Below are 18,359 nucleotides of genomic sequence, written 5' to 3'. Positions count from 1 at the left end.
GTGAAGTTTAAAATTAAAGTTTATCTCATATCGTAATTTTTTAGGGGGAAAATAATACTAAAACTGATAGGAGGGTAATAATAGGGCCGCGAAGCGGCCCATTGATGGCGCGGAGCGCCTTCGGGGGGTTGGGCCGCGTAGCGGCCAGGGGGCGTAGCCCCCTAGTATTTCATTAAACCTGGCAACCTGGATGACCATTTCATAAATGCTGTCACCCTTGCTGCACAACAGCTTTCTTATACCTAATATCCAATTGATTTTGATACCTACTGAAACAACGGAATGGTTGAATTTTAATTTTTGGGAAAACTCAGAAGGTACTTACATAAGACAGAACTCTCTAATGTGTTGCCGCAATGCTTAAGAAAAATTACCTAGGCCCCCAAAAGTCAAGCCTACGCTGATCTCCACTGTAAGTTGAATGACTTTCCTCTAAAAATCCCCTTTTTCGCGTACTCATGACACATGCACGCAGTTAAAGGATAGTTGAAGGGTGCATGAAGAAAGATATACTTAAATGCTGTCACGATAATCTTGGAAAGAAATTGAATACCTATCTTTCTGGTATTTGCAATCGAAATACATTAATTTAATGAATGGTTGCTGGAATAAAAGTAAATCATCATTGTTAATTTATTCTTTGATCAGAACTTTACGAGAAAAAAGGAACACATGTAAGAGAGGAAAAACACATTTTATTAATTTTCCAAATTCTAAATAGTAATAAGGAGTAATTTCACAGCCACTTTTGATATTTTTATCTTACACAATGAAAATAATAACAAGATAATGCTAATATAAGATGCCAATCATGCAGTAACTTTTCGAACACCACTCCGATTTCAACCTTCACTTATTCATGGTCGTTGATATTTCATTTCATTTGCTACCACATTTCATCTTTCTCTCAATTCAGAAATTAGAAAAAAAAAAAAGGAGAAAAGAACTAAGACAGATTTCTTGAGATTTTTGTTAGAAAACCGATTATTTACAATTAATGACAACCTTTTGTTTTTGTATTTACAAAAATCAAGATAAAACTAAAATGAGTAGTCCTATTCACAAAGGAAAAAGAAGAGAGGGGGCTTTGTATTTACAATAGAGGAAAGCACACAATTGGCTAACACGAATTGTTCGAAACCATCTAGATACACTCTTCTAAAAGGTATATTTTAAGAGACAATAAAAATCAGAAATTTAAGAGGGAAGGGGGGGGAGGCTAGTAGGAATAAAAATTTACCACTCCGTTTTTCCTCCCCATACACTGACATGGGTCTTCGAATAAAAATAATTTTATTCGAAATAAGTAACAATGTAATGGTTGACCAGGGGTTATCATTTAAAATGTAGATAGTCATTAATAATAGGATAGTGCGTCACTGGGTTAAAGTTTTCACTTTGAGAAAATTCAAAGATTCAATAAGACGGTACCATCTCATTTCGAAAAAATTTAAAACTCTTATTAAAACCAAACAATTGAACATGATTTGTGAATGTCATATCGAAATTAATCTCAATTTTATTGCCTTACAACTGAAACATAAGGGCGGCTGTTGGTATTTTACTAGTTAACAAATTTAGATTTTTTCTGAGTAGTTAATAAGTAGTTGGTTTCTGAAGATTTACCTCTGCCTCAATTCAACTCTAGAAGAAAATGGTGATGGAAGCAAGTAACGAGCTTGAATTGTCGACCAAGCACTTAAAAATTGGATTAAATCCAAAATTCAGTGTCTGTAGTGCAGATAAGATTGAGCAAAACCTAAAAATTCTGTTGAGAAAGTATAAAATTGTTACTTAAAATGTGGCTGGGTAAAAGCTTAACATGCAGTTGAGATTTCACTTTCTTATTCTCGGTCGAAAAGAACATGTTTTTCATTCCTCATCGTGTCTCATTTGGTACATATAACAAAGTTTCAAGATATTTGTAAAATGGTGCAGGAAATTGAAGAATGTTGAGTCATTTGATCAAAGGAGAAGACATAAGTTAACCGATTTACAAATATATATTTGAGAAAATAAGTTGGGACAAAAAACAAAATAAGTAACATGACTCTTAATGCTAAAAATTAAAAACAGATCACTTAGAGGTTCAAAACCGAATAGTCACAAATGAAAATTCAACTAAATTTCTTCATCAGCCTTTCAATTTTAAGAAACAGTTATTTCAATGAGGATCACTAGTTCGTGATAGTTTTATAACCTATCGAGCTTTTTCACGTAACTTAAGGGCATTTCTTGCAGTGAACCCATCAATTTTGAATGACTCACGAGGAAGTTCAAAGGTGAGGCCCTGAGTTACTTTCTTCCGTCCTGGTGAGAAAATTGCTTGCAATACTTTAATAACAAATTCATGGTCAAAGGTTAAGACTATGAAAAGTTCGCACTATTTGAATTGGGATGCTCAAAATTAAGCAAAAAGCTTTGAGAGAAAGACTTAAGATAAATCAACGTTCGGAAGGTTGGTCTTACGACTAAAACAAAGAGAAGACGATGGCTGAGCTCCAAAACCATGTGCTCTTATTGCAATGTTTCAAAATGCCTTTGCATACTTTATTTTCAGAGGGTTTACTAGCTGAAATAACTTGGTTTCTTTTCTCTAATTTTATTCCTTATCCCATGGGCACTTGGAGAGGGCTCCCAAGCAGTGGTGCTGATATGTTTTCTTTCTGAGGAAAAAAAGTAAGGGAGGAAAATTGGAAACCTCATAATGAAGACGCATGGTTTTGGAGTTTAGCCATTGAAAAGTACTCAGAGATGGACTAGGAAAAGAAGGGCGACATTCAATCAGTACAAAAAACAGAAACAAAAATTTTCAACAGCATGAGACAAAGAAAAATAAATAATACAGTTGCGATGAACAGACAAAATAATAGTTTCTTATTCACATGTTTGTACATAAAATTTACAGAGAGAAGGGGGGAAAACAGGAGACAAAAATAGAGAAAAGAAAAGATTATTCTTCCAAAGTAATAAGTTGATTGTAAAATTCTAAGTTTGAACATTTAACAAGGGAAGAGGAAAGTGGAGAGATTACTTCGTTTTTTTTCCTTACAAATGCCCTGCAAAATTTTTCCAGACCAATTTCACATCTACTTTTTTCTTTCCGAGTGCCCTGCAAAATTTTGCTAGACCAATTTTTGGTCATAAATATGATCCTGGCGTTTAGAATGAGAATTATAATTGAGATGCCCTAACATTAAAATCAGTACCTAAACGCAAGAGGCAGTACGGGACTTGTTCTCAAATAACAATTTAAAAATCAGTAAAGCGACCATTCAAAAGGCACACCTTGCACTCTTGACTAAAACACAACCACGAAGACAGTAAAACCTGAGTCTAACAAGGGCAAGTCATAAGTTAGGCAAAACGTTGCTAACAAATTATCATAGAACGGCGATTAAAATAATCTTTAAAGAAAAGGAGGGGGGAAAAATCGGATACGAGTTTTGAAAAACTTAAGCAGAATCTGAGAAGAGGTGATGAACAGACTACCAGATTTCGGTCATTTTGGCAGGACTGGAGTTAGTTCTTTACTGGCTGCTGCAGTCGTTCTATTTCTTCCACACTTAACATATTTTGAGCAGGCGAAACTGGAGGCATGTTAGGTAACTGTCCGGCACGCGCCTGGGCTAAGAGCTCAGGGGAAAACCAACGGAGAAGTTGGTTGTTTACCTGTGAAGAGGACATTTCCCCAGGCATGTCGCTCGAGTCCTGTCCAAACATATTCTGGGAGTTGCCCATGGGGAAAGGTGTTGAGCGCATTCCACGATTCGAAGAATTCATATCTGGAAACATATTGAACACCAAAGTTAGCTGAGAGACAAGAGAACAACAAGTAGAATATTGTGAAATGGCTCACAATACCACCAATCATTAAAATGTCAAGAAGAAAATGGAAAAAAAAAATATGTGAACAACGAAATAATCGAAGATATAAAAAACATAAATAAGATTCTGTCAATAGATTATTACTTAAAGCTCCAAATCTTTTCTAAAAGTTTTTTGCTATAGTTATAATCATAGTTTTTGGTAATGGATATTTGTCCCATCTTGGCAGCTATATTTCGTTGCACAGTATAATTTTCCTTTATAAATGTGAACTTGCCCTAGTAAATTATGTAGATAAATAGTTACATTAAGCAATTTTCCAGGTCACTTTTTATGATTTCTCTGCTTCAATGGTGGTTAATAATTTCTAGACGAGCCTGCTACTATCGCATTTTTGGATTAAGACCTACATTTTTCATTGCTGCAAAGAGATTAGATACAGTAGCAAGTGGCCAGAGCGTGAATCTCCTAACACCTTTAATTCACAAAAAATGTATTAAAAAATAATTTTTTATACAAAAATTTATAACGAATATTGGAAAACATTGACAACACTAAAATATTTAGGATTTTCCGTAACTGCCCACCCTTACTTAATAGTCAGGCACCGAAAATTCTGTCAACATCACATATAAAAAAAAAAAAAAAATGGTATGAAAATTAAAACTTATCTTACCTCTGGAGGGGTAGTTGCTAGGGCGGTTGAGACCCATCATCATTGCATTGTTGTACTGCGATGAGGGTTGTGACATTTTAGAACGGGGTGGCATCACATTGTACTGCGATGGAGGTGGTGGGACATTCATCAAATACTCGTTCATCATGGAGGGAGGAGGTATGCTTGGTTGGAATGTAGGTGGTGGAACCATTGAACTTGATTTCACGATTGGTCGCCCAACCGGTCGGGGGTTATTCCAGTGTGATCCTGGTAAAGGACCAGCATTGGAGTCTAGGCCTGAAAAAAACAGAACAATGAAATTTTTTCAAGGTGCTACTTGCTTAAAGGTAAGATCGGAAATCTTAGGTTAGTATGTTGAAGGAGATTTCCAGCTGTGGTGTGATGTAATCTGTGTGCAATCAATATACAGGGTGTAACACATAAGTGGCGATAAACTTTCAAGGGTTGTTCTATGGCTCAAAACAAACAGAAAAGTCCTTTGCCAAAATCCTCCAAGATGCGTGGTTCTCAATTTACGGGGAATTCAATTTTTGAAAAAAAATACCGAACGTGTTCGGTTATGATGTCACAGTGGCTATCCTAATTGTCAGAGGTAAAAAACAATTGTGGTTTCGTGAAGTACTCATCAAGAGCTCAAAAAAAGGTTCCTCCGTTATTTTTCGTAAAACCCCTCCTAATGGAGTTATTGACAGCTAAAAAAATACCATTTTACCGTACAGCGCACCAAAGACGATTTTTTTCCAAAAATTGAACTCCCCATAAATAGAGAGGCACGCATCTCAGAGGATTATGGTAAAGGACTTTTCTGTTTGTTTTGAGCCATAGAACAACCCCTGAAAGTTTGCCGCCACATAGTTGTTACACCCAGTATTTCAAATATTTATCATATGAAGGATTACTCAGAAAAAGGTAGAACAACCTTCCTCTACATTACCCCATTTACTCCAGGCTGATCCACCATTTTATTGTTGGTCGATCTGGGCGCGAATGGTCATAATGACTAGTGTTTTGAAAAGGGTAAATTTTCCTGACGCTGCTGAGCAGTGTAATTTATCTATGGTGAGACTAGACAGAGGAACGAAAGAATCCTTGAAGAAAGCATGGCAAAATTAATCTTAAATGAACACGAGCTTTCTGTTTGCTGCAAGTGTACATACAGTAAGACAGTTCAATGCCAATATACCAGCTTACAAAAGATACTGACTCTTCTTTTGCAAAGGCAGTTTAAAGATGCCCAATTGTCAAATTTCATCATAACTTGCCGTATCATGAATCTGAGAGAGAAGGACCTATAAGGAACCTGAACTTTGAGAAGCCAAATTGAAAGAGCAAACATTTGATACAAATTCTTGAAACAGATAATTTTATGACAAGTTCATAGTAAATAGAAACTTTTGTAGGGGACAGTCACAAGACAATTTTTGTAAAAAATGATAAAAATTGTGTACTCACTTGCGCTAAATTAATTTAATCGGGACGCTTTTCGGGGTTGATATGGCCCCATCATCAGCCAGCAGCGAACTTAAATAATCCGTCCCGATTAAATTAATTTAGCGCCAGTGAGTACACAATTTTTATCATTTTTTACAAGTTCATGGTATGAATGTTTTTAAAAAATTATTCATGAATTTATTATTACCAGGTTTGAGTTCTCCAGGTATGGAGGAGAGGTTGCTCAATGGGTCCAGAGCAGGGTCCTTATCACCAGCGTTGGATCCAGCCGTCATTTTGCGTAGGACAGAGGTGGGTGTAAACGCTAAGTTAGCAGGCGTTGGTGAATTAGCTCCTAGAACCCTAAGGGATTTGGCTTCATTGTTATCCATTAATCTACTATTAATTGAACTATTTGATAAATTAGGAGAGTGGGATCTGAAATTAGAAAAGAAAATTGGGCAGGTTGATAAAAATGAAGGGTGACATGATAAAAACGAAGTTTTTCCTCGTTGTTAGACTGGACATTTTAAATCCCGAATCATCCATTATAAATGAACATTACATTCGCATAATTATGATCCGAGTTTTTATAGCTTTCTATTCGGCTAAGCGTAATAAAAAAATAAAAAGAGTGAGAAGATCAGCTTTGTTATCTCTCAAAGGTCAATGCATCAAGCTTTATTAGATGATTTGGATTGCATTTAGCAAAAAGGAACCAGCGCAATTATTGTGTTGTAAAAATGTTGCTTCTACATAATCTTTTAAAAAATCTCTCGGAATAGCAAACAGTTTTTGCTTCCCACCAAAAAATTGTTAGTTTTAGTGGAAAATAATTGTTTAACTTTTAGTACTGTTCATATGTAAAGTATTTGTAAAGAAAAGAAGAAGTTGCACGATTTTGAAAACACTGTAATCGCAATGGTTTTCTTTTGCTAAATGCAATCCAGTTGATATCTATTTACTTCCAGTGTGCAAGTGGCTGCACTGCAACTTCAACATGATTGAACAAGGATATACAACGTCCAATAGAGCCCAGAATTGAACAAAGGCAATGAGGCTGCTATGCATACATACATTCATGGTCAACAGTAAACAATGATCATTTTATCTGACACAGGCTCAATTCCTTATTTTCATACTAGTAGTTCAAAGTTCCTCTGACAGGGAAGTTGGAAGGCCATAACAATGTAGGGATTTGCCAATCGTTTCAGCAGTCTAGGGGCACTGAGGCACAGCTCCAACGCACTACAAGCATACTTTTAGTTTAACTAGTTGTCACTTGTTAAACTTTTTACTGCTGGAGTTTGTTCCTGCAGCCTAACAATTTTCGCAACGGTAACTCAAATCAGAACACAAAATTCCGCGTCAATTGATAAGCAGCCTCAAATCACATTGATAACTGACTTCATAATTGAGTTTTCAATCTTTAGGTCCACAAGCTGCTGCTGTCTAAGCCCTGAAAGCAAACGACTTCCTTATTGACCCTCTAAGATTGATTGATTGATTACTTTCATCCATAACGGCAACATGGCACAGTTAGTGTTATGGATACATGCGACAAAACAATCACTTAGACTTTGGGTTTTTCAGTCGATTAACTTTTTTTACTCACGAATCCATGCTGTTATCCATGAGCAAGGGTTTCATCTTCCATTGAAGATGCTTGTTTCTCTGTTTTCTCATCATTATGTCTGCTACCCCCCCCCCCCCTTTCCTACCACTCCTGTGCCCTAATTTAAGCGGAAAAAACGATTCCTAAATGAGAGGGACCGATGGACTTACCTTTGTAATTCTTGCCGTTTGCGGAAATTTTCTTTCTGCTCTTCTAACTTCTTCTTTATGAGAGCTGACTGCAAAATGTTTTGAGTATGAGCAACAAGTTCTCGAGGGGAAGGAACTCTTTGAATACCTAAGAAAAAAGAGAAGAATGTTGAATGGCAAGGACAGTATGACTGGTTTTTCCTGACATCAATGGCTTCGAAGTAAAAATCTGAGGCAACTTTCAAAGCATCCTTTAAATCTTACTGTTTTTTTGTTGAAATGAGTTTGCTTCCTTGTCATCTGTTGGATATGTTCCCAAGTTGCCAAAATCTAAAATGGAATGATTTGATTAAAGTGTGACTTTGACATTTCACATGAAATCTGACACCTGAGCAGTCTGAACGAGATTTGACAAAATTTGATAAAGATACTCCCTTCAAATCAGTAACATTCTACATTTCAAACCCCACCTCAAGTTTTGGCAACTATAACATCGATGATGCAATGCAACTCAAAATGTTGCTGTATTAGAAAATCACTGGCATACTAGCTTAGACGAAGTTTCTTTCAGTATCATAAAAGGCAAAAAATATTTTCAGGAAAGAATGGCAAAGGTGAGACAACGTTAAAAAATGAACAGCAAAAACTAAAACTAATGCTCTTTTTTAGAAAATTCCTTCAAACAGGAGAAAAAAAAAATCAATCACACTGAAAGGGTGGGAAAAACTAAGAGAAAACCATTGAGGCAGAGAAAGGAAGAAGGGGACAAATAGTGAGGGCACACGAATGGCTTGCACGAGAATCAACCGGACTGCATTTCTGATTGCTTAAATTTGTCTCATGTGTTGCTTTTTTCAACAAAACGAGACTCGATGCCTTAAAACTTTCTATGAATTTCTCAAACATCAAACAAATATGTATACTCAAAAATTTTTGGGGCAAGAAGTTGTGTAGTTTCCTGTCACAAAAATAAAACTTAAGAGGAAATAAGACAACATCCAATACAGTTGGGCTCATTCTGGTTCTTATACAGAAACATAAATTCACTTCAAAATTGTAGGAGCTTTATAGGCTCACAGAAGACCTGTAAAGCTTTTAAAAAGATTGGCAGACTTCTGGGAGGTTAATCCCTTGGTCGGATTGCATTTTGCAATAAGGAAACACTATTTATTTCTGGCTTGTCTATGAAAGCATGTAATTGTCTGAGAAAACTGCTGGCACATACGTTGTTCCTAAAATGTGACAGAAATAGTAGTCCAGTTGGTTGAAATAAAACAACAAGGCAAGCTCAAATTGGGGAAAGGGGTGGAGTTAGATGTCTAGGGATGATGATGAAAAACTACTTGTAAAGTTTTGAATGCACAAACCCCCTTGGCTTTAATTTTACACAATTGTCAATGCAAAATATTATACGTACGTACTCCCACATGAGAGTACAATTTTCTTAATTTACTAAGCAATACGTGTAAACAGAGCTGGTTGCACTGGCATATTTACGACTTGGGTAGACCAATGCTGGACCAGAAGAATACACCATGGCGTAGAACACCGATTTAAAGATGAATGGAAAATTAGGGTTGGTGGAAGCAGAAGGATATGATGGAATGAATGAAAATATTAAAAATAGGAGAAAATGAAAGAGATAAGCAGAGAAAATTCTTGAAGTACCTGGATGCTGCACAGTTAGCGTGTTAGGAGCGGCCGCCACCAAGTTAGGAGAAAGTGAAGGAGTAGGGCAGTAAGCTAAAAATCCAACAAGAAGGATTTTACTTTTTCCTTAATTTGGATAATTATTTTAATAGTGACTTATGTATAATGTTAGCCGATGACTGTGAGTATTCTCAGATGCAGGATAATGAGAGGGACCAATTTATAGATCAAATAAACTGTACTGCAGCTAAAAATACTCAATTCCCGGGGAAGGTATAAATTTGACTGGCTACAGGAAAAGAGATCTTTGTTCAAAAAGGTAAAATTATCAGGAGAGCGATTTGTAGAGTTTGGACAGCTGTGACTTTTGAGATTTTGAAGGAAAACTTTCTTTAGTGTCCTACAGAATAGGTAGCAAGCAATTTAGCTCGTTTTGGGGCCGATGGATGGTTTACAAGGTGCATTGTGATCCATGAATTTTGTGTCTCGATCATGCTAGATTTGAGTTCTTAACAATTTTTTTCTCAAAATGGGTCAGTTGCCCTAGTCCCAGAATCGTGTTTTGATGCATGATTCTTGTAGATCAACTATAAATGATTGGGGGCATTAACATTGACATGGGACTCTTTTTTTTTATACAAGAGACAATATTGACTTGCAAGGCCTTGAAACATTATTCAAAATCAAGTTTTTTTTTTCATGGCCACACAAACCATATAGTTTTAGACAAAAACATTCGGCAAAAGGATGGATCTGGCCTTTTTTTGTTGCTCTGCGATTTAAACCCTGAGCCATGATTTTATGACAAGCATGTTGGACCCCCACCATGTTAAAACCAGCAAAAACCATAAATCTAAATCAAATGTGTCAAATGAAATAATACTCACCATTGGCATGAGGAGAAGGAATGCGTAACTGTTGCGCCTGGTGCTGGCTTTGTTGCTGAGACAATAGCAACTGATGCAACATTTGCTCATTCACAACAGCGGGCAAAGGTGAGTTTGTGCGAGGTGGTATGCCCCCTGAGAACCAGAATAATCCATTAGATTCCAAAATTCATTCATTTAGGATCAGCACTTGGTGGGTGCTATTCAGTTAAAAAACAGAGACTTAAACACGAATATTACCCATGATATGTGTCTGCTCTTTACTGAGAAATATGTTGTTTGCAATCAAAAGTGCTTTTCTCTGTCTCGGAAGCCTGCAATTTAACCCCAATGTCAGGCTTCTCCTTTCTTATTTTGAACAGATATACTGATAACCATATTTGTGAGGGCAAGTATCATAGAAGAAGAGGGTGTTCGATTCCAAATATCACAGAACAATGAAGAAGGTTCATGTTGACAATTTTCTGCTTGCCTTAACATTTATGGAGTCTCCTATTTTTCCACAACTGAGGGAAAATTAATTAAATGAAAATTACACCAATAGCCTCATGTCATTTGGGCACCTCGATGAATTTCTTAAAAACTAATTGAAAAACAATAATAACTAACCTGTTTGTGATTGATATAATTTAATTACAGTTGCTAATATATCTCTATGCCTGGACTGGAAGGTTGCGGTCTTCCGCAATTGCTCTGCTAGCTGGTGCAAGCTGAGTTCACCTCTCTTCAGACCTGCGGGACAAAGTGGTGTTAACTTATGATAAAACAGTTTTGGATTTGATAGGACAAGGGGTGGAACTTTTCCCTCTCCTGAGTCAGTGCAAGAGGTAACTGAGGGAGATGGAAAGATATAGGGATGTGATACATGAATTGCATGCAAAACTTGCATACCTCCAAGACTATTATTTTGAATTGCAAATTATATTTTCATACCTTTTGACAAAAAGTCCTCATAATTTCTTCACTGACCTTTCACAACCAATGCTTTTTCAGTGCAACCCTACTTTTTTGGTAAAGTAGATACCATGACAAGTGTCGCTGTACAAGATGTGTTTCCTTTCCAAAATCTTACAAAGAAAACAATTTATTCATCAAAAAGTTCGGAAATTAACTAACTTTGTCTACAGGCATATTACCAGTATTATAGTTCAAAATCAGGAGGTTAACAGTAACTTACTAGTGAGGATGTTTTGAGTTTCTGGTCTAGCTAAGAGTTCAGGCGTGGGTTGGAATTGATTGACTAACTGCTGGATTGGAGGAGGAAGTACTTGCATTCCAGGGTGAGCAGTTAAAATTTTTGATAATGTATCTTGCTGTTGTACTTGTTGCTGAAACAAAATAAAATAAAAAATAAGAAGACAGTAATCCTAATAAAAATTGTAAAGAAAAATCGTCCGGAAAGAAGCAAAGAAAATAGTAATAAAAAAAATAGGTCTACACTACATGCTTTCTAATCTTTTTATAAGAAATAAAAACTGCTTACACTAAACTATTTTTTCACTTCTTTTGAAAGATGTGAATGTTTCCATACAAAGTTGAACAAAATTTTCACAGAGGTAGCGTAGCTGTTTCATGCAAAGCAATATTTTAAGTAATTTTTGCAAATTACTGAACAATATTAGAACGTTAACTTCTGCCAATGACATTAAATTAAGTAGACCGTGCGTCCTGTGTTACAGAAAGCACTGCAACTTTTGAAAAATCGCATGGTGCACTGACCAATAAGTACAGAGCGTCGACCTTACATCAGTGAGCTCATAGGTCCCACTGTGCATGCGCAGAAGCGACCCCATTGAATTTTTGTCAGATTGTGAGACTTTTTGTGCGGTTGGTAATTAGTTCAGAAAAGTGAAACTTTGCAATTCGGTAGTAAAACTATGCGCTCTACAACTTCAGTCCTTGAAATTTTGTCCTAAAATGTACTCAAAATGAGTTATTCGTGAAAAACCAAGTGTGCGAATGAAGTCTTCATTGCTTTTTTGCAGTCTCTTTGAGTGCTTGGGACACGCTATCTCCCTCTCCCCGCTCGCCCATCATGGAGTTCTGAGAAACTTGTCTTACTTCGCCTGTACAAAATCGAGCCGAATGCAAAGTCTGCATGATTCAATGTCTTTGACTTCAGCACAGAGTATTAATATCCGTTGGATTAGGTACATACATTGAATAAAACTTTGCTAGGAATCTTCAGCAAAAGTGATGGAAGAAGGGAAAAGGAAAAAGAAAAATTATGAGCAGTGAATATGTCTTACCTGTTGAACTTGGAGTAACTTCATGACAAGTTCATTTGGAACATTGGGTTGATTCATTTGGTTTGGTTGCAGAGGCATACCAGGCTGGTAGAATCCTCCCATCATACCTATTTGACAAAAATATTCAAATGAGCCCTCATAATGAAAATTGAAGTAAAAGTAATTTAATATTTTCTGTAGCAAAAGGGTTGAAATCATACATTGTCTTGTCATTCTAAAACCTTTTTAGCTCTACCAAGAGTGGCGCTTAAATCAGGGTGACTCATCTGAGGTATATTGTACAGGTTTTGAAAGTAAAAGTTTCATTCTACCCTGCCCAAAAAAAGGGCAAGGCCTGTCGACAAAAGCTTGGAGCAATAAATTCAATCTGAGTTTCGGAGTTGTTGGTAGAGGAGCTGCAAGATATTTAGTTTTAGCAAACATTTAGGATATTTATTTTATTGAAGGCTAAGTTCAATATAACATTTAGAAAAAAGTTTCTTATCTGTTTTTCAAGGAAGCCATTCCGATTATTCCTACAAAATAGACAGGAATGAAAGAAAACAGGTTGTCTCAAACAATAAACCAATGGCTAGAGGAAAAAAGGGCACATACCTGGCATTTCCGGTCCAGTGCTGGTGCATTGGGGCACAGCGTGCGCTTTACTCATCATCTGAAAAATAAAGAACTAAGTTAAAGATTGATAAAAAAAATGTACAAAGAACAAGAGATATTCATAACTCCGGCCGTTAATTGAATTCCTTCATAGGAAATACAAAATAAAATCAAAATACGATTTATTACAGATTTTAATAATTATATAGGTGACAATTTTTCCATCAGAATAATTTCTTGGATGTCTAATAACCTATTGTAGGGAAGAATAGCACTGTAAATAAATCAAATTTTGGTGATACGAGCCGCTCTAATGGCTTTTAAACATGTTACATTTGAAATATAGTCCCTTTTTGGCCTCCTGGCACACAGTGAAAAGACAACTTGGCACAAATTGGTCTTTCCAAATCCATTCTGAATGCAGTATCGATGTTGCCGTTTATTCCCTACTAAATTATCTCATGACTTTATGTAGACTGATTATAATAATTTTAAAATAAACTTAAAATTAAAAGAAGCATTACATAAGTAATTTACAGGTTAAATGACATGCCATTACGAATGGGTGGGTGGACAGGCAAGAGGGAGACTCCTTCACACATTTTGCACTAACAATGAGCCTAAATCATTAGGCAACAAAAAGCAAGAGCGCAGTTGGAAAAAGTAAGACACACGATAATAAGGACAGAGGATTTCATCTATTACATATCCTACAGAATAATTTCTATCTTGCTCTGTAAATTTTTGCCTTCACCCACCCCTTTTTGTAAATATCTAAAATGTTCCTGGAATTAAAACATCATGTGACTGTCTTAAAACGAGGATTTTACTTCTGGGCAAACATTTTTTTTACCCTAATTACATCCACAGTCATCAGGCAGCACCAGCCACTGTCTAAAATAAAATAGACCTTTGTCTGTTCAGTGCATATTGAAAAAAGACTTGATACAAAACATTTGAAAAAGTCATGTAAAAAAAAGTCATCGGAAAATTAAAGAGACAAAATAAAAAAGGGAAAAGCACCCAAGTCTAAATTTTAGGTGCACAACATACCTGATTTAAAATAATATTATCTTCTGCACTTTCCGCCGCGCTTTTAGGTAATTCGGTGCTTGCTTGGATTAACTATTGTAAAATTGTGGTAAAAATTATAAAAAAGAAAAAGAAAAAGAGAAGAATAAAATTAAAATAAGAAAGATATAAAATAAAAGAAAATTACGGGATTCTTTGGTATTTCACCAAAAAACTCCAAAGAAAAAAAACAAAAACAAAAAGAAGAACAAAACAAAACGAAAAATAATAAGAAAAAATAAGGGGAACGTGATGAGCTCATAAAATAAAAGAAAGTAAAATAGTCCAGTTAAAGTCAATTTGACGCCATTTCTGTCTTAAAGCTTTGAAAAGTTTGACATCGAGAACCAATAGAAGTGCGCAAAGCATAAAGTAAGCCCTCGCTTAATATGTTCTCTACTTGCAGATTGGAAAAGTAAAAATGCACTGCCAAGTAGCAATATTAATTCAAACTGGGACTTCGAACTTTCGCAGCATTTGTAAACTAGTGACCGTTCAACAGTACAACCGATCACGACATCACTTGAAATTCTTTCAGCAATTCAAAGTCAATCTAGATGGAACCATCATGTTTGTATGATTTCAGGCTGCGTCATTTCTGTTTCTTACGTTTTTAAAACATGTTCAATTTTTTTTTTTATAACTTAACACAGCTTTGCTTTCCAAAGACCTGCTTTGCCCACCCCTAATAATAGGTTCAGCTTTAAAGAAACTAGCATGGGCTTGACACCCTTGTAGGCGTACCATTCACAAGGTCAAAAGTCTGTAAAATGAACGTGACACGTAAAGAGGAACTGCCCCAAGAAGTAAGTCAGTTGCTTTTGAAAGGTGCTCTGGAAGACCTTCTAAATAAAGTGATCCTTTTAAATGATTTTTAACTATCGTAGAATAGAATTTCAACGATCGATTGAAGAGGGATACACCAAACTGGCTACATTTGGATAGATTTTTGAAACCATGTTCTTAAAGACCTCTTCAGAACAAAACGTTTTAAAATTGAATCTAACTTAGTTTCTGAAGGAAATCAGGGCTTTAAAAAAATGGAATCTTTCACTATTTAAACGAGCATTGACTTGTGAAGATACAGAAATGGTGCTGTGTTAGATTTTTGGACAAGCCTTTGTTGACGATTTCCTGAAATTTATCACTCAGAGAAATTTTGGTTATTCTCAATCTTCATTTTTTTTCAAATTTTGTCTCTACTTGCCAGCCTCCAAGGAAAATTTAGGGATTTCAGGATAGGACATGCAGCATCTCTCAACTGTCTGCGGAGGAAGAGAGCAAGTTACCAGGGGTTCATTAATTCTTACTCCGACTGATGATCCATTTTATGTAAGTATTTTTGGACAAGTTTTCACAATGTTTTATAATATCTACCTGAGCGGAGAGGTTTTTACTAAATACTACCTAACAGATTCTAATGTTCTAAGTGACGCTCACACAGAAATGTACAGGAACGAAAATAGTCGATACGCATTACCATTACTCAAATCTTAGCGCATAAAATCTTCATAAAACCAGTCAGATCAGGAATTGCGTTTTTATTTTCTGGGCTTAGGATTTAACTACACACAAATCATTTAACTTTTACTTTTCCAAATATTCATTGCTTCCTCTAAGAAAAGGCAAAAAAGGCACTATTGATACTATATAAACTATTGGGAGAAACACTTTAACATAATTTTATGAGGTTAATGAAGTAAATAAAGCTAATTTAAAGTTACATGACACGTCTTAAGATTTTACGCTTAAAGGTGACTCTTCAGTGACTGGTAAAATTCAACGTTCAAAGATACAACCGGAGAGAAAGGAGAGGGAAAGAGGAGGGAGAGTTTCTATTCATAAAGGTTTGTTTTTCACTAAAAGTTTCTTAAAGGTAGCTTGAGAAATCTGTAACATAAGGGAGGGGTGAAATTTGGGTGAGGAAGTCTGATGTGAACTAGCTTAGATTGTCTGGTACTTATTTTCTCTCCCTGTTTCTCTTTCTAACTTGTGTAACAGATTTGATTCTGACTTGCCTCATTTAAAAAGATTTAGAGGATACAATAAAAATTGTAGAACTTTTAACGTGATAATTTTACTGACATTTTTCAGTTAGGAGGACAAGTTGTATAAATGAACAAGTTTCTAATATCGTACTATGGATGCTACTAATGCTCAAAAACTAACAAGTTTTTCCAGAGTATAAGCTGCAGAGTCAGCCCAGAGATAAATGATGGCCTCCGAAACGGCACATAATTTGAAGTCGACCAATAATTAAAGGTATGCTAAAACTGGCTCAGCAATTTTCTGTTTTTCTAAAAACCCGCATGAACACACAATTAAAATTGCACCAGAAAAGACTGAATGGGCAGGCTGGAGATGATACCTAATGAGCCGTGGCAGAGAGTCTAACCTCGGGCAGGATGGCAAAAATTTAAAGCCTTCTAGGCCAAGACTAGTATGTGAAAATAATTATTGAATTCAATTGAGAACAAAAATAAAACAAAACCAAAACAAAATAGAGGATACACTTTTTAAAAAATCTGATACTCTATCTTATTCCCAAGAAAAATCAAAGCTCCACTCGATGGGTGGAAATTCTTGTAGTTTCCCTCTTCCAGAAATTATTTTCATAGAATTCAAAACTGAGACTAGCTGATGAATACTAGCTGGAGGTAACAAGACATAACTCACCAATTTTTTAAATGCTGCCAATTCTTCTTCTTTCTTTGATGACAAAGTCTGGCCACGACCTGAGAGGGAATCTTTGGGTCCAACTTGCTGCTGCCGGAAGCGGGATTCCAATTCTCCAACACTGTGTAATTTTCCAGTTACTTCTGGAAAGATGATAATGAATAAGAATAACTCATGATTCTATTCCAAAAAGGAAATTACATAGAAAAGCAAGAGACGTATTATCCTCACTTAGATCAAATAGTTCTGCCAACTTTGTGATCCTATCCTCTCAGCACATGGGAAATGGTGGTCAATTTTACGGTTTCTTGGTAATGTGCTTTAATCGCCAAACTTTGGCAATAGAGGCACATTCTACGGTCAGATGTTTCAGTAGATTTCCATCAATAAAACCCTCTTTGAACCAATGTTTTACACTGAAATTGTTCTTTTTAATCTGTGCTGGGACATAAACAAATCCTGGTTTAAGAATGAGTCATTGAAGCTCGGGTGGAGTTGGGTAGCAAGCAGTTCTACAGTTTTTAGCACAAAAAAACCATGCGCATATTCAAATCTTTGAACTTATCCCCCGTACAGCAGGTGCTTTCTCAGGCATTCAAAACAGCTTGAAATGAAACGTCTGCGCAGGCTCACAAAGCTGGCAAGTTATGCTACAAAAAAAAAACCACCTAACCTGAAATTTCACACTGTTCATCAGCATAATGCAGCACTGCCACATATTTTCCCACAGCACATTCTGTCACCAACTTGCATACAGTAAGACCTCGAATTATCGGATCGCAATTTAACAGATTCCGCAATTTAACGGATCGATCCTCCGGCCCCTTCAGCGGGACCGACTAGCGCGATTTAGCGGATTCCGCGATTTAACGGATTCGGCCTCCGGTCCCGAGAAATCCGATAAATCGAGGTCTTACTGTATGTAATTAACTTGTCACATACATGAGTGGGTGACTCGAACCCCATAAATGGGTAAGTTGATTTTTCACACTCTAGAATTAAATTTTTCCCAGTTGTAGTCATCACAACAAATCAGGAAATAAGAGTAAGATCAGTTTACCTACTATTTTTAGATGATAGGACAAAACATTTTTTATCGACTGACTCATTATGTTGATTGATCAATTCTGATGACAAGAACAAAATTTTAAACTTACCTAAATCTCTCAAAGATGGATACTTTTCGGATGCATCACCAGAGCCTTCTCTGGTACGAAGCATGTCCATGAGGGCAGCTGATGTTCCACTTGGTTCTGGAGAGAATGAATTACGACGATTTGGAGCATTACTTTCAGTTATATCTGAAAAAAAGGCAGTTGTCACAAAATAAATGATAGAGAAAAATGGGGAAACTAAATTATGTATGAGAATAATTTTTACGGGGATCATTATCATATATGTTGATTTCATAAGTTATAGCCAATTGTGTGACTATTTTGAACCCTGGGAGTAGTTCTTAGGTGATCATTAATTAGTTAGTAATTCGTAAGTAATACAATCTAACTGTAAATTTTGGAATTAGAAGTGGGA

General features: G+C 36.1%; 1 protein-coding gene across 7 annotated transcripts in view; it reads right to left on the bottom strand.

The window, feature by feature from the left end:
- Positions 1-675: 675 nt before the first annotated feature.
- LOC109034301 (uncharacterized) overlaps positions 676-18,359 on the bottom strand; it is a 38,030-nt gene continuing 20,346 nt past the window's right edge. For 3 of the 7 annotated variants that reach the window (XM_072299437.1, XM_072299430.1, XM_072299432.1), the window contains exons 10-22: positions 17,987-18,130; positions 16,830-16,972; positions 14,136-14,207; positions 13,083-13,140; positions 12,489-12,595; positions 11,417-11,567; positions 10,849-10,971; positions 10,240-10,374; positions 9,371-9,445; positions 7,724-7,850; positions 6,147-6,376; positions 4,505-4,783; positions 676-3,785 (exon numbers count right to left, since the gene is read on the bottom strand). In XM_072299437.1, coding sequence (XP_072155538.1) covers positions 3,523-3,785; positions 4,505-4,783; positions 6,147-6,376; positions 7,724-7,850; positions 9,371-9,445; positions 10,240-10,374; positions 10,849-10,971; positions 11,417-11,567; positions 12,489-12,595; positions 13,083-13,140; positions 14,136-14,207; positions 16,830-16,972; positions 17,987-18,130 — 1,907 coding nt within the window. In that variant the 3' untranslated portion in view covers positions 676-3,522. The remainder of the gene's footprint in view (positions 3,786-4,504; positions 4,784-6,146; positions 6,377-7,723; positions 7,851-9,370; positions 9,446-10,239; positions 10,375-10,848; positions 10,972-11,416; positions 11,568-12,488; positions 12,596-13,082; positions 13,141-14,135; positions 14,208-16,829; positions 16,973-17,986; positions 18,131-18,359) is intronic. The other 4 variants (XM_072299431.1, XM_072299436.1, XM_072299435.1 and 1 more) reach the window with 4 other exon arrangements.

Source organism: Bemisia tabaci, chromosome 4 (genome assembly GCF_918797505.1).
Source record: "Bemisia tabaci chromosome 4, PGI_BMITA_v3".
Classification (NCBI taxonomy): Eukaryota; Metazoa; Arthropoda; class Insecta; order Hemiptera; family Aleyrodidae; genus Bemisia; species Bemisia tabaci.
Note: the sequence above shows the minus strand (reverse complement) of the source record. Positions and strands in the feature narration are given on the sequence as shown.